We start from the raw sequence: 16,053 nt of genomic DNA, 5'->3' as shown, positions 1-16,053 counted from the left end.
CATGTATCAGAATAATACTCATATATATTTTAAATCAGAAAAAAGTAAGCAAATACACACAAGACCTCTATTGTTCAGAAAAGAAGCCCTTATAAATGGAGTAATATATGTCTTATTTTCAAAATCCCAACGAAATTCTTTTAGTAGAAAATTTTAGACTGATTTTAAAATTACACTGAAGTACAGAGGCTCTAGAATAGCCAGAACAGTTTTAGAAAAGAATATCTTGGAGAATTTATACGCTTGATTTATGGGTGCTGGTGGCTCAGATTGGTAGAGCGCTAGCCTTGAGCAAAAGAGCTCAGAGACAGCACCCAGGCCCTGACTCCAAGCCCCATGACCACCACCACAACCAAGTAAGAGATAGTGTGGTATTTGTGAAAGGATGAACAGACTACTCAGTGTCATCTAAAGAGTACAGAAATAGACCCCACACATGTATTGTCAATTGATTTTCAACAAAGGTACAAGTATTTCAACAAGAAAAGGCATAAACCTTTTTAACAAATAATGTTGGTTCAACTAGCTATCAAAATATGGGAGAAAATTAACTTTGGCTCCTCCCTCAGTCCATAAACAGATTCATTTTAATTAAATTATAAGTACAAAGTATGCAGAAATTTCTTTGGAGGAACAAAAAGAAACTTCTGTAAAAGAAAATTACAGATTAATTCAACCTTATCAAGTCAAAAAACTTACCTTCAAAAGGCACCATGAAAATCAAAAGGCAGCCTATAAATTGTGAGAGACTATTGAGACAAGAGAATCATTTTTTTAACTCATAACTCCATAAAAACATTTTAATAGGCAAAAATCCATTTCACAAAATAAGATATAAATGTTAGACATAGTGGTGAATACCTTAATTGGCTACTAAGGAAACTGAGACATGAGGATCATGTGAGCCTAGGAGTCTGAGCTGGCCTTGGGAACACAGGAAGACCCCATCTCAAAATAAGTGTAAATATTAGTACGTACACATTCACATAGATGGCAAGTGAACACACTGAAAGATGCTCATTAGTTACTGGGACATAGAATGAAAAGTAAATGAAATACCACATTCACCTAATGCTGGTAGTTTCTTATATTGTTAAATGTATGTCTACTTTATATTCTCACAGATCCTTATTAGGTGTTTAGTAAAATGAAATGAAACACATATTCACACAAATACTTGTTTTTGAATGTTTATTGCAAAGTGATTCATTACATCCTAAAAGGTGAAAGTGACTTAAGTGCCCATCAACAAATGAATTGTTCTATATTCATATAATGCAGTACTAATCAGTGATGTGTACCCACAACATTGATGCACCTCAGAAATATTGTGTGAGTGGTTATGGGCACTGAAGGGGGCTGGAATGTGTATGTGGCACAAGACAAAAACATGTATATATCCATATGATAGTCTCAAAAAGACATGGTGAACTTCTTGATCACATAATGCTATTGATGGTCTGCTAGCAAAAAAGAGACATAATGGGGAAATATTCTTAAAGTTATTGCTCAAAGTGAATATGTATTATGCCTTGCAGAGTTTTTATTCCATATATAATAAACTGGGACTGTTTGAAAATCCCACCTATGTAGAATATTCCCAATTAAGCTAGATAAATGAATAATGAGCTTATGTTTTTTTTTTTACATTTTAAATATATCAGATAGCATAGATTTGAAATTGAGAAGATGTTTGATTGTCAATAATTTGGATCTCTGGTTTGGGATGTGTGTCTGTAATAAAGTAGTTATGCTTTCCCTTACAGCTGGTTTGAGTTCAGTCACAATGGGTAAAAGAACATCCCAAAGAATCCTTTATGCAGTGCTATCAGAATTTGGATTTGTTTATTGTGATTCTTACTGGCTGTGCTTTTGACCTGATTATGCTGTGTACATAACTATGTATCAGAAAGTTTCATTGTAAGCCTGTCACTAAATCTTGATTGTGACCTGATACTGTGCTTATTTCCCAGGTTATGTTGTGTGGCATGCAGGAGGTTGACTTGACAGATTGGCAGAGAAATACAGTTTATCGACATTATACAAGAAACAGCAAGCAAATTATTTGGTTTTGGCAGGTACTTGCTTTATCTTTTGAAACCAAGAATTCAAAGAAAATATATTCTAACAAATACATTTAAAAAGTTTAAAAGGGTCTTAAGTTATAATTTAATGATAATAGTTTTAAACAGAGCATTTTTGCGGCATCAACTGAATTCCATAAATTCTACCTATTTCTAGAAGTAAATTAGAAATTATGAATTTATTATTATTTTTATGTGGGGAAAGGAAGGCAGATTTAGACAGTCTCATTGGACAGCAAGCCCAGGTTAACCAACTTCATCATTTTTTTTTTTTTTTGCCAGTCCTGGGGCTTGAACTCAGGGCCAGAGCACTGTACCTGGCTTCTTTTTGTTCAAGGCTAGCACTCTGCCACTTGAGCCACAGTGCCACTTCCGGCTTTTTCTATATACATGGTGCTGAGGAATCAAACCCAGGGCTTCATGTATACAAGATGAGCACTTTACCACTAGGCCACATTCCCAGCCCCAACTTCATCATTTTCTTGCCCTAGCTTCCCAAATATAGGTACAATGGAGGTTCTCTACTTCCCCCAGTGAGGATTGTGTTTTTAATAAGAAAATCAACACAGTTTTGTTAATTGTTCTGAGGTGATAATATTGTAAGGAAATAAGATAATGTCCAAAAGAAGATAATGTCCAAAACAAACTTTATTTATCTTTACTTATTTACTTATTTTTGCCAGTCCTGGGCCTTGGACTTGGGGCCTGAGCACTGTACTTGGCTTCTTTATGCTCAAGGCTAGTACTCTGCCACTTGAGCCACAACGCCACTTCTGGCCATTTTCTACATATGTGGTGCTGGGGAATTGAACCCAGGACTTCATGTACAGGAGGCAAGCACTTTTTCCACTAGGCCATATTCCCAGCCCCTATTTATTTTTATTGTGTGTTAACTTTTATCTGTAAGGTGGATCTCTGGATATCAAAGTGCCCCAGACCTGTTTGGTGTAAGTGAACTGAACACCTCAGGGGGGGAAAGGGTAAGGGGGAGGGGGGAGGGGGGTATGAGGGACAAGGTAACAAACAGTACAAGAAATGTATCCAATGCCTAACCTATGAACCTGTAACCTCTCTGTACATCAGTTTGATAATAAAAATTTGAAAAAAACAAAACAAAAACAAAGTGCCCCAGACTATTCTTTTTTTTTTTTTTCTTTTTTTGGCCAGTCCTAGACTGTGAACTCAGGGCCCGAGCACTGTCCCTGGCTTCTTTTTGCGCAAGGCTAGCACTCTGCCACTTGAGCCACAGCGCCACTTCTGGCCATTTTCTGTATATGTGGTGCTCAGGAATTGAACCCAGGGCCTCATGTATACGAGGCAAGCACTCTTGCCACTAGGCCATATTCCCAGCCCCCCCCCAGACTATTCTTGAAGCACATTTTAGTAGACATTTTGTTTTATGTTTTTTTTTTTTTTTTTTTTTTGGCCAGTCCTGGGGCTTGGACTCAGGGCCTGAGCACTGTCCCTGGCTTCTTTTTGCTCAAGGCTAGCACTCTGCCACTTGAGCCACAGCGCCACTTCTGGCCATTTTCTGTATATGTGGTGCTGGGGAATCGAACCCAGGGCCTCATGTATATGAGGCAGGCACTCTTGCCACTAGGCCATATCCCCAGCCCTTGTTTTATGTTTTTGAGAACTTAAAATCTCTAGTCCTGGCATATTCTTCACATAAGTAGTAACTACTTAAAAATCATTAGAGCCTTTCTTTACTATTCTCATTTATTTCCTGTCTGCAAGGTGGACATAATACAGCAGCAGCCAATCACCAGGGTTAAATGGAGTAGTGGCATAAGATTCATACTAACTTTGCATAGTGCCTAAACTGAATAAATTATAAATGCTAGATCCACTTTGTATCACATATATTTTGAACTAATTTCAGTGCTAAATATTATTTAATTTCTTCAACCGTCTGCTATTTTCATTCTTGAAGAGAATTTAACACACAGTTAAAAAAATTAAAGTACATTTGTTTTTGTTACAGTTTGTGAAAGAGACAGACAATGAAGTAAGAATGCGACTATTGCAGTTTGTCACTGGAACCTGCCGTTTACCTCTAGGAGGATTTGCTGAGCTCATGGGTAAATGCATTTCCACTGCAGTTTCTCGCTGGTTTTGTTGTATTAATACCTTTGAGGTATCTGATAGACTTGAACTTAAGAATGATTATTAGAGCTCTATATGAGGTTTCAGCCATAAGAAATAACCATAATAAAAATCACCGTTTCCTCATTTAGCCCAAATGTCCACCATGGCTTTGCTCTCTAGAGAAGGTGGTATGATTCTGAATGAAGAAATAGCTGTCTTTCCATAGATGTAATTCCTACTGGTTATCTGCAGCACTAACCTTCTCCTTGTAGAAGCAACTTATGTTGTGAACCTCTTCTTTGGTTTATTCTATGTCATCCGTATGACTATATAACATGTTCTGCTATGTAATGAATTGTCCAAACCAAGAATTTAAAGGACCAGATAAATATTATTTTATTTTCCTGGTTTAGGAAGTAATGGGCCTCAAAAGTTTTGTATTGAAAAAGTTGGCAAAGACACCTGGTTACCAAGAAGCCATACATGGTAAGTTAAAAAATCCTAAATAGGAAGATGGAATCAGAGTCTTTTGTAAGATCCTCAGGAGTGATGTTGTGGCTCAAGTGTTAAGATTGGCAGCTGAGTTTAAAAACAAAAAAAAAGGCCAAGTAAGAGCACAAAGTTTTGAGTTCAAGCCCCAGTACTAGCACACAAAAAATAAAACATGTAAGAACCAGTATAACTTTATTATCCCTTTTGAGAAGAGATTAACACAGCAGTCAATAAACACTTTAGAATGACTTTTTATTGGATAGAATTACTTGAGAAATGTGTTACATTGACTCAATAAATATTTATAGTACTAGGTATATATAAAGCACGAGTGACAATTGGAAATAAAGTGATACGACAAGACACAACTGTTCAGGTTGTCAGGGAAATTTCTTGGAAGGGATAATGTTTAACTTGAGTGTAATAGTGGCATGCTGTGGGGAAGAAATAGAGAAAGAGCATTCTTAAGGTAAACAAAAACCCTGAAGTAATAATTATTCAAGGAAATAAAAGATGATCAGTGTTATTAGAACTTGGTGAATCAGAGGATAGAATTTGGAAACATAGGTAGGGGCTAAATTATGTAGACCCTTATTGCCTAGTTCAAGGAATTGGTGTTCTATTGTAAGGAAAATTTGAAGCATTTTAAATAACAAGTTATGAGATCCAAGAAATGTCATCTCGCAGCAGTGTAGAGAAGGCATTGAGTGAATTCAGGAAGATTAGTCACAAAAATGTGCTATCATCCAAGCAAGCAGTGACGGCTCAGAGATTATGTGGTTCTTTCTGGAAACCAGAATTATTTTTATCCTAAGCCATTATCTGGCTTTTATTATTTTGCAATTTATACTTAAGGTACAAAAGCAATGGGGGCTGACACTTCAGAAATCACAGCAATGACAAGAGTACACATTTGTAACAACAAAAGAAGCCATATTTGTTGAAGACTGTTTCTAAAGCATAAAGAATTTCTAAATCATAAAGTTTATTAGATGTCAAAGGTTGAAGATTGTGTCTTCTTAAAATTCTATGTGAAGAAATAAGAAGCTTGCCTATGACATTTCTATACACCAAAGAATGGTTTCTTAAAGGAAAGTTCTTGGGCACATGCTTCAGTTAAAAGATTAAATTCACTTGCTTTTTTATGGAACACTATTTTTACATGAAAGAATGAAAAATTATGCTTGTTCAAGTGGATAATTCGCTTTCTTTTTTGGTAAGTAATGAAGTAATCTTGTCACTTAAAGAAAAATAAGTGACATTTGTTTTGTTTATCTTTTGAGCTCTGTTTTTGAGCCAGCTCAAGCTGGCCTTGAATCCATGATTCTTCTACTCTAGACTTCTGAGTACTAGGATTATGCCCAGCTAAAAGTTGAAATCTGAAACAAAAATTAGAATTTTGGAAAATTTCTGTCAGTGGAAGCCTGTTTCCCAGAACTTTACTGATAAGATTAATGGTGATGATGTTTTGCTTTTATAATTAACTATATACACATCTAGATTTATTTATAACTTGGTTAGCCAACATTTTTAATGACCAATGCATGATATTACAATATCATGAGTGGATAGAAGATTCACTCAAAGTACAAAAGATATCAATGACTTTATAACAAAAGCCAAGTTATCTTTGGTATATCAGAGTCCCTACTGTGCATTACCTTGTCAAACTTAATGTAGTTAACTCAAAGAATATCAGCAGTTATCTAAGAAAGTGACAAAAGTGCATCTCCATTTTCTAACTGCTTATCTGTCTGTGGTCCTGCAGTCCTACCTATTCAGGAGGCTAAGGTCTGAGGACTGCTGTTATTCATATGTTTAATCTATGGGGGCTGGGAATACGGCCAATTGGCAAGAGTGCTTGCCTCGTATACATGAAGTCCTGGGTTCGATTCCCCAAAACCATATATATAGAAAATGGCCAGAAGTGGCACTGTGGCTCAAGTGGCAGAGTGCTAGCCTTGAGCAAAAAGAAGCCAGAGACAGTCCTGAGTCCAAGGCCCAAGACTGGCCAAAAAAAAAAAAAGTCTCATATGTTTAATCTAAGTTTTCATATATGTGCAATTGAAGAAATATAAACTATAAAACACATTAAATGCACAAAATGTCTTCTATTAAACCACATCTTAAGAGATTTGGAAAGCAATAAAACAAATCCACTTCACTAGTTTTTGGAAATAGCGGTTTTTTATGTTTATGTCAATGTTAGTGTATATATATAATTTTTCATTTTTTAATTTATTTTAATTTTTTTTCTTTTTTACCGGTCCTGGAGCTTGAATTCTGGGCTTGGGTGTTGTCCCTGAGCTGCTTTTTGCTCAAGGCTAGCACTCTACCATTCCAGCCACAGTGCCACTTCTGGCTTTTTCTGTGATTAATAGGAAATAAGAGTCTCACAGACTTTCTTGCCCAAGCTGGCTTTGAATCATGATCCCGATTTCAGCCTCCTGAGTAGCTAGGATTACAGGCATGAGCCACTAGCACCTGGCAACATTAGTATTTTTTAAATTGCATTTTTGTTTGTATCAATGGAATTCATATAAACAAAAGTCATTTTTGGTTCCTGTGACCAAACATATTTAAGACCCTGTGGATTAAAGTGGAAAATCTAGTAAAGACTGTTGAGGTAAGGGAGAAAGATTATCAGTTTTGTAGTGGGATAATAGTTATCAACAATTTAGTTTCTGTATTCTCAAAGTATAAGATCAGGTCATTGCCTAACTTTTTAAGGAAAAAGAATTGGGAGAGTTTCAAGATAATAGACAAGTGTTGAGGAGACAAATAGGGCTGAATCAAAGTGATTACTCACTTGGATTTACTATTTAAAATGACAACAGTCCTGGTGGCTGATGCCTATAATCCTAGCTACTCAGGAGGCTAAGATCTGAGGATTGTGGTTTGAAGCCAACCTGGGCCGAAAAACCCCCAAGACACTTCTCCAATTAGCCAGCAAAAAGCTGGAAGTGGTAAAGCGCCAGCCTTGAGCAAAAAGCTAAGGGACAACACCTAGGCTCTGAGTTTAAGCTCTAGCATGACCACAGGTCAGCAGACTATAGGAAACTACAGACTATGAAAAAAATAACTTTTTTTAAAATCCATAATTGGAAAGATCTAAGTTGGAGCACAGGGTTTGGGATTTTTTTGTGTGTGTGGGTGTTTGCAGGTCCTGGGGCTTGAACTCAGAGCCAAGGTGCTATCTTGAGCTTCTTTCACTCAAGACTATTGCTCTACCACGTGAGCCACAGCTCCACTTCCATTTGTTTGGTAGTTAATTGGAGAAAGTGTCTCAGGATCTTTTCTGCCAGATCTTAGCCTCAGGAGTAGCTAGGATTACAGATATAAGCCAATTTTTTTTTAACAGTAACTAAGGTAAACAATGATCTGATCTGTTATGAAATTAGCCTATTTTATTCTTAGAGGAATTAGTATTGTTGCTGTGATCATCGTTAGTGCAGTGCTTTCCTTAGTGAGGTGGCAGCTTTAAGCTTAAGTTTTGTACAGTTGGTGAGCCAATTGCATATCATTTCCTAATACTATAAGGAAAATATATTGGCCAGTCTTGTCTCTGTTTTTAAATAAGAAAATTGAAATAGTAAATTTGATTTTGTATTTGTACCTTTGAAACACATCCATTTGAAAGCCAGGATGAAAATTTAAAACTTTGATGTTCACATAGCAAGTATCCTTTTATAAAACAGCACAGCATATAATGACTAATGTTTTGGATATTTTCAAATAATCAACTTTTATCATTTTCTGTCTTGACACTTTACTAAATATCATATACAAAAGAGTTCAGTGTTAACAAGAGTACAAAGGTTCTGTGGATTTCAATGTCTGTGGGAAAACCAGTCAATCATAATACAAAGTGAAATAATACAAAGTAGAAATAAAAATACCATATGACTAGCAAACATGAGAACCTCAAGTTTAAAACCACACCACCAGAAAAAGAAAGTGTGGATAGGTGAATTGCTAATTCTCCTTACGATCCTCTTGAAGATGCTGTAGCATTTACTCTGAAGAATGAGACTTTCACAGGCAGAAAAGGATATTTCAGATCAGACAGAGCTGAGATCATGGTAACTGAGAAAATTATGCTAGAACAAGATTAGGAGATAAGAGGCAAAACTAAAGAGCATCAGCAGACCTCTTCTATATCCATAGCAGCTGGAAGCAGCAAGACTTGGGGAGAGGCTCAGCTATGATGTCTTTTAGCAAGGTTCTTTGGGTAGTGTTAGGTGAGGAAGCATAAAAGTTGTCTTGGTTTAATACTTTATGGAAAATGAACATTTTTTTCCTAATCTCCATCATTATGAGACCCTTCCTGGGTCATTTCGTTTTTGTTGTTGTTGTTGTTTTTTTACAGTTTCACATGGTATATTGAAAGGGTCATCTCTTTTTGAAGCATATAGTTTGAAGTGAAGGGTAGTAAATGTTCTGTTTAATTGCTACTATTATTATATTTAACTTCTATAAAATGCAAACAATATGGTTCCACCAAGCAGTTTTTAGCCTTCTGTCAAAGAATTTATTTTCAACTTTCCTGATTCTTATATAGAAGTAGGAAAGGGCATATAGGGAGTTTCCACCCGAGGAAATAAAGTCACAGAAACATTCTGACTACGTTTACTTATTTTATGAAGTCTCACACACCTCGGATATTGGAATTCTAATACAGCCAGTCAGAACTGTATTTTGGAAAGTTTTAGATAACTACTTTTTTTTTTTTTTGTAAAGTGGAAAGCAGTATATTTAATCATTTTTAGTTGTTGGATTTTTTTTTTCTTTTTTGGTTGGTTGTGGGGCTTAAACTCAGGACCTGGGCACTGTCTGTGATCTCTTATTGTTCAGTACTCTTACCACTTTGAGCCACAGCTCCACAATTTTGTGGAAGTTGTTGTTTGAGTAGTTAATTGGAGATGAGTCTCCCATGAACTTTTCTGTCTGGCCTGGCTTCAAACTGTGATGATCATCAGAACTCAGTTTCCTGAGTAGCTAGGATTACAGACCTGAGCCACCCAGTGCCTGGCTTTAAAAAATTTTTTTTTAATCATTCAATCCCAGAAAGGAATTGATTCTGGCAGGTCTGAAAAACTGTCAGTTTATATGGTTAGATTATTGAATTGACAATAAAAAGCATATTTTTTATTTATAAAATATCTGTATTTTAGAAATAATTCTCTTTCATCTCCTGTTTCATCTTTTTTTTTTTTTTTGGCCAGTCCTGGGCCTTGGACTCAGGGCCTGAGCACTGTCCCTGGCTTCTTCCCGCTCAAGGCTAGCACTCTGCCACTTGAGCCACAGCGCTGTTTCTGGCCGTTTTCTGTATATGTGGTGCTGGGGAATCGAACCTAGGGCCTCGTGTATCCGAGGCAGGCACTCTTGCCACTAGGCTATATCCCCAGCCCCCTGTTTCATCTTTTAATCTCCTTACCACCAGCTAGATGAACTGTATCTTGCACATAAAGTTTTTCAGTTATTCATTCTAATGAGTGAAAGAAAAATAGACTCTTAGTCCAGGAGAAGAGGGGGACAGAGACATAAATAATAAAATTAATGCTTAAAAAGAAAAACGATTCCAGTCTACCTGTATTGGTACAATAATTACTCTGTCAAATATTTAAATATTTTATGTATTCTTACATGAATAGGTTTGTCTTAGAAATGTGGATATGTTATATATAATAAAGTTACTATTGTGAATTTTAGAATATTTTTGGCAAAAGCTTTTACATATACAGCCTACTCCATTCAGCTTTTCAATATGCTTTAAAGAATGCTGTAGTTAAAATACTGTATTATAAATCTTCTCAGTTTATTTTATTGAAAACACCTGATTTTGTTTTTGTTTTTGTTCAGTTTTAATCGCTTGGATCTACCACCATATAAGAGTTATGAACAACTAAAGGAAAAACTACTTTTTGCAATAGAAGAGACAGAGGGATTTGGACAAGAATGAATGTGGCTCCTTGTCTTGGAGGAGCTCTTGCATTTAAATACCCAGCAAAGAAAATTGCACAGATAGTGTATATAAGCTGTTCATTCTGTACAGTGAACTTTCTGAACCTCTCAAAGTATAAATGTTTTCCATTCTTCCACAGAAATATGCAAAACAGTTCATCGTTTTCTACTTTATTTATTTTTCCCTTGAAATGACTGACCAGGAAAAAAATCATCCTTAAATTTTGAAGCAAGCAAGACTTTATTAAAAATAATAAGTATATAGCTATATAAACATATATGATAGTGGCTCTAGTTTTATAGAGCTCCACGTGTATTAAACATGCCAGCCGTTCCTTCATAAAGGTATAATTTGCTCTACCTTTTCTGTTGTCCAGGGGAAAGTGCAAATTGTCCCATGGTCATCTCTCTTAGGGAACAACTCCTGAGAGTGTTAGTTGCATGGCTGTTCAGGAAGGTATTAAGGGCTTATGCCAAATCTTACCTGACTATATTAAAAATGCTGCTGGCTTTTATGAAGACAGGTGCTTGGACCTGTTTTAAATGAATATATAGTTGAAAAACTCCCTCTTTGCTCTTTCAGTAATAACAGTTAAAGTAATGAATGAAACCTTAACTTACATGGAGCTCATGTACTCAGTCCAATAACTGTTAGAGATTGGGAAGAACTCATTGAGCAATGTAGAGATTTGTTTACATGTTTCTTTGGGATGTTAGGTATTTATGGAATTTTAAAGAATCAGGCATTTCTGTACTTATTTTTTTCAATGTGATGTTCTTCAGATTACTAGTAATAAATTGATAGTTTGATATTTAGGAACATAAAAATGGTAATGTGGACTTTGCCACTTTTGTTTGTGTTTAAGCTTTGGCTTTATAAAAACAGGTAGAATAAAAACAGATGGGTTGAAAAGTTACATAAACATTTAAACAAATATACTAAGAACTTTCTATTAGTGTTTCAGTAGCCTACTTCCTATCAGATTCATGAAAATTCTGTTAAGTGAGCAAATTAAAAAATCTGTTTCTTCTATACCCAATTTTATAATTAAGTTAATTTTGTTCAAATAATACGTTTTAATTATAAGGGTATTCAGTAAACTACAAAGATACAGATAAAAATAAAACCCGATGTGAATGACAATACTGATTTCAGCAAAATGGGCTTCCCAATTAATATAAAAATTACAATTCCTATTTATATCATGCTTCCAGTATGCACTATAAATTTCATTGACTTAAATTTTTTTAAATAAGAACTGACTTCTAAGAATGGTACCTGTAAATATTCCCGAGTGCATACAGAAAATACTAGTATACAACTTAATTTTTAAACACTAGTTTTTGTTTTGCCAAAATTTTATTTTTCTACACATTTTAGATTGCCCTGCATTTTTATTCATAAGCCATAGTAAAGATGGAAAAGGCAGTGATCCACTTAGTTGAGTAGAATCCTCTCTTAGATCCTGATTAGAAACTTTCTGTTGCTATATGAATTTATCTATCACAGAAGTTGTATGTCATTTGGTGGAGATACGTTAGACTCAGGTAAGAGTTCAGGGTATGGACCCCTCTTGTATGAAGTTGCAGTCCATCAGGTAAGGCTACAGAGCCCACATCAGCTTTCTGGTTTCCAAAGACTACACACTTGCCTGTACCTTTCCACTTTTCATACCTAATTACATAAAAAACAAACCTACAGAAAGAGTGTCATTTACTGAGTGGCAGTCAAAAGCCCAAGAGAAATGTAGTCCACTCCTCTCTTCCAATCCCTCCTCTGAGCTAGAGTGGCAACAGAGATATTAGTACAAAGTTCATAGTGCTTGAAAACAGCTCATGAGGAAATACAGGATAGAGGCTCTCATACAGGTTCATACTACATTTTGGTTACATGCCCACCACTAATATAAACCTAACACTTAACAGTTTCATCCATCAGATCAGTCTGTTCTCCAGGAAAAGCTATCAGTGCTTTGATTTGTATCTTTGCTGAACAGGTGGAGTTAAACATATTCACAAAACATTTTTCATAATAACTAAATGCCTAGAACTTCTTCACCTGAAAACTAGATAAGATGGTGGTGTGTTCTCATTGCCAGGCAACCTTGCTTCTATTTGAGGATAAAAGTGACCCTGATAAACTGCATCTGGAGTAAAAATAATGTCCAGATACGTAATAGGGAGATTTATAATTAGGATTTCCTCTGAGTGAGAAAACTTCCAACTGCCTGGCCCTTATAAAGACCCTGAGTTGAGGAGATGATGGTTGTTTAGAGTACAATATGGATACTGTTTACAATGCCGGTAAGAGGGCTTCTGAAAGAAAGCCCAAGGTTAGCCTGCTGGCCAGTTATATTCCTGCCCTACCACTTTCTAAGTAAATTTATGTCAAATGTAGGTTGAGTCCTAATGTTTGATTAAACCTAAAACAATCTAATGAATATTGCAGAGGCAAAACAGAAATCTGTTGAATTTTGTGAATGAGAAAATAAAATTTTTTTTTGTAACGTCCCTAGTTTTCTTACTCTGTGTACTTAATACCAAAGTTTGGTCTAAGTCCAAAATTGATGTCTCATGAATTGTGAAATTTCTGATCCCAAATGTAGCAAAGGAGTTAGATGTTAACAGTATTTTTGAAAGTTACTAATGCTCATTATAAATCCTTTACATAAAAAAGTATTCTCTTAGATCTCACCACTCCATTACATGAGATTGGTGATTTTTTGTTTTAATCATGTTTAGTTTGGAAATGAGAAAAGTGATCTGCAAAGTCATGTTTACAGCACCCATAGCTAGTTCACTATAAGCAATGACTAAAAATGTAGTGGGGAATATTATGCTATCCAGAAGTGAGAACAAGAGAACAAGAGGGCTGGGCCAGCAGCTCAGTGGTAGAGGATATGTCTAGCATGTATGAGGACACGGGTTCAGTCCCCAGCCCCAATTGGAAGAAAAAAAAAAGGGGAGAAGTGAAAACAAGTTAAACCTCTAGCACTGAAAAAAAAAAAAAAAAAACCAGTACAGTTTTTTGGCCTAGGATGCACAGGTTCAGGGGTCAACATGGGGGGGGGCTATATAAACTCGTTTCTTACATCCTTGAAGGAAGAAAGGAGACAGGCACAGTGTTCACACACATGTTGACTGCAGCACTTTGAGGCTGAGGCAAGATTGAGAGTTCAAGACTATATAGTGGACACTATATAGTGAGATCTTTTCTCAGAGGGGAAAAAAAGCAAAAAAACATGAGAGAAACCCATTGTCTATGTCTGCAATATAGAAATTTGCACATATGTGGAAAGGTATTAAGGCTGCTCAGTGACCAGTTAGCTCTGAAATGTACACAAGGAGAGTCAGGTAGATGGAAATTATACAAGAATGTAATGGAGAAAAACTGTTGAGAAAAAATTCTTGAGAGTGGGTCTCAACTAGGGAAACAAGAAACAATGTAAATTAGGGTACCGAGAAGTCAAAACGAAGTACTTCCTCACTACTTTGGAAGAATTTAGAAAGTACCAGATCAGAATTTTGGGAAGACATACCAAACAAATTCACAACAATTTTACACTTGAATGGTTAAATAAGCTAGTATATCCAAACAGTGAAATACAAGTCAACATCAAAAATTACTAATGAAATTAGATGGGTTTTCGGTAGCTGAATATGAAAGGGCAACTCCAAAAAGTTACATAACAATGATTCTGTAACATTTATGAAGTGACAAAATTGTAGAGAACAGATCAGTGATTGTCAAGAGTCAAGGATGAGTAGGGTACTGAAGAGACAGTGGTTGGCTATGAGAACCCACTTAGCACTAGGAATCTTTGTGGCAAACTTTGGTGGCAGGTATAAAAGTTTATAAGTGATAAAATAAGAACTGTGCACAAGTGAGAACACAGAAAAGTTAAAATGAATTAGATATATGGGTTGCACCAGTATGTTTCCTGGTGTAGTATTTGTTATAGCATAGTGAAGACGTTACTGTGGGGAGGGGGGGCAAACTGGAATCCAAGGGCATATACAACCTCTGAAATTTTTTGAATTTCTCTGTGAATCTAATTATCTCAAAATAATTTTTAAGTTCTACAAATACCACAAAATCCTTCTATACACATAATTTTGTATATGTGTGCTGGAAATTGAACCCAGGATCTTGTGTATACTAAGTATTCGCTTTACTTCTGTGATGTACTCACGGATTGTTATTCTACTAAACCCTTAGTTACCACCTTCCATTGACTACCTAGTCTTGCTGGTAACAAAAGAATTATACACCTAAAAAATTACATTTAAGTCACTCTTAAAAATTAGAAAAGGGGATGGATGTACCTCTACTAGAGCACTTATTCATATGTGCCCATTCTAGAGTTTAATCCACAGCACTCGGGAGGTAAGGATTTGGGCCCAATATGCTCAATTAATAAATTGCAGATTTGAAAAAAATCCAAATTAGAAATTCAAAAATTCCTGTATTAAAATTAAGCTGTCAATTAAGTGCAACATATGGTCTTTGGCACTAGCTTTAACAAGTATAAAACTTTAGACAGTTGAAAAAATTTTTACAAGGCTTTTGATATTAGGTGATGTTAGAGAATTACTGTTTGCATTTGTAATAATGGACTATAGTTTTGGAAGCCTTTATTCGGAAGAGATGTTTACATATTTTACAGTGATATATTCTGTCTACAGTTTCAAAGATTTTTAGAAACATCTATGAATAGACATGTGTAAGTACACTATAGCAAAAGAAACAGTTGTTGTGTATCAGAGATGGGTATATAGAATTCACTTTGTCTTCATATTTAGACTCACATGATAAACAGGACATTCCTAAACCATTCATTATACTTCACTTTTGCAATTCTCAAATCCTTTGGTAAAAATATACCTACACACTGGCATTTTACCCCTACTTTATAAAACTTGAGATTTTCAGTGGTGGCAAACTCAAGTATCACTGTTCTGCCTAATTAAACCAAGTGCCATTTAATCCTAAATTCTGAGTTCCTTTTATCTGGTCAGAGTATAGAAGTTTGGCTTTCTCTAGTGACAAATTTGAGAGACCACATTTTAAAAGAAAAACTACTCCGTTTCAAAGGTTGAATTATTCAAGTTGACTCCAAGATGGCTTATGTAACTAAGCCAAGAACCCCACCAACACCCTAACACTTCCCTTGTATATCTTCTCTAAGACCTCAACTATGAATCAAATTCAAATTGAAAATCCACTATGCTGCATGTCACCTCTTCCACAAAGCTTTCCTTTGTGATACCCTATTGTCTTCATGTGGAATCTTAATGATTTTGTATTGTTATCTCAGAGGCAAAATAATCTGGCTGAGCCTTAGAAGTTTACTGCTTCCATATTAGGACAATATGGCAATCATTTTCTTTATTCTGTTGTATTTACAAAACGTAGAATTTTGTA

General features: G+C 35.6%; 1 protein-coding gene across 5 annotated transcripts in view; it reads left to right on the top strand.

The window, feature by feature from the left end:
* The window catches only part of Wwp1 (WW domain containing E3 ubiquitin protein ligase 1), an 84,446-nt gene extending 71,118 nt beyond the window's left edge, over positions 1-13,328 (top strand). For all 5 annotated transcript variants that reach the window (XM_048358722.1, XM_048358718.1, XM_048358721.1 and 2 more), the window contains exons 22-25: positions 1,974-2,078; positions 4,069-4,165; positions 4,586-4,658; positions 10,527-13,328. In XM_048358722.1, the coding sequence (XP_048214679.1) occupies positions 1,974-2,078; positions 4,069-4,165; positions 4,586-4,658; positions 10,527-10,626 (375 nt within the window). In that variant the 3' untranslated portion in view covers positions 10,627-13,328. The remainder of the gene's footprint in view (positions 1-1,973; positions 2,079-4,068; positions 4,166-4,585; positions 4,659-10,526) is intronic.
* The last annotated feature ends 2,725 nt before the right edge of the window (positions 13,329-16,053 follow it).

This window comes from Perognathus longimembris, chromosome 12 (genome assembly GCF_023159225.1).
Source record: "Perognathus longimembris pacificus isolate PPM17 chromosome 12, ASM2315922v1, whole genome shotgun sequence".
Classification (NCBI taxonomy): domain Eukaryota; kingdom Metazoa; phylum Chordata; class Mammalia; order Rodentia; family Heteromyidae; genus Perognathus; species Perognathus longimembris.
This window is presented reverse-complemented; position numbering and strand designations above follow the sequence as displayed.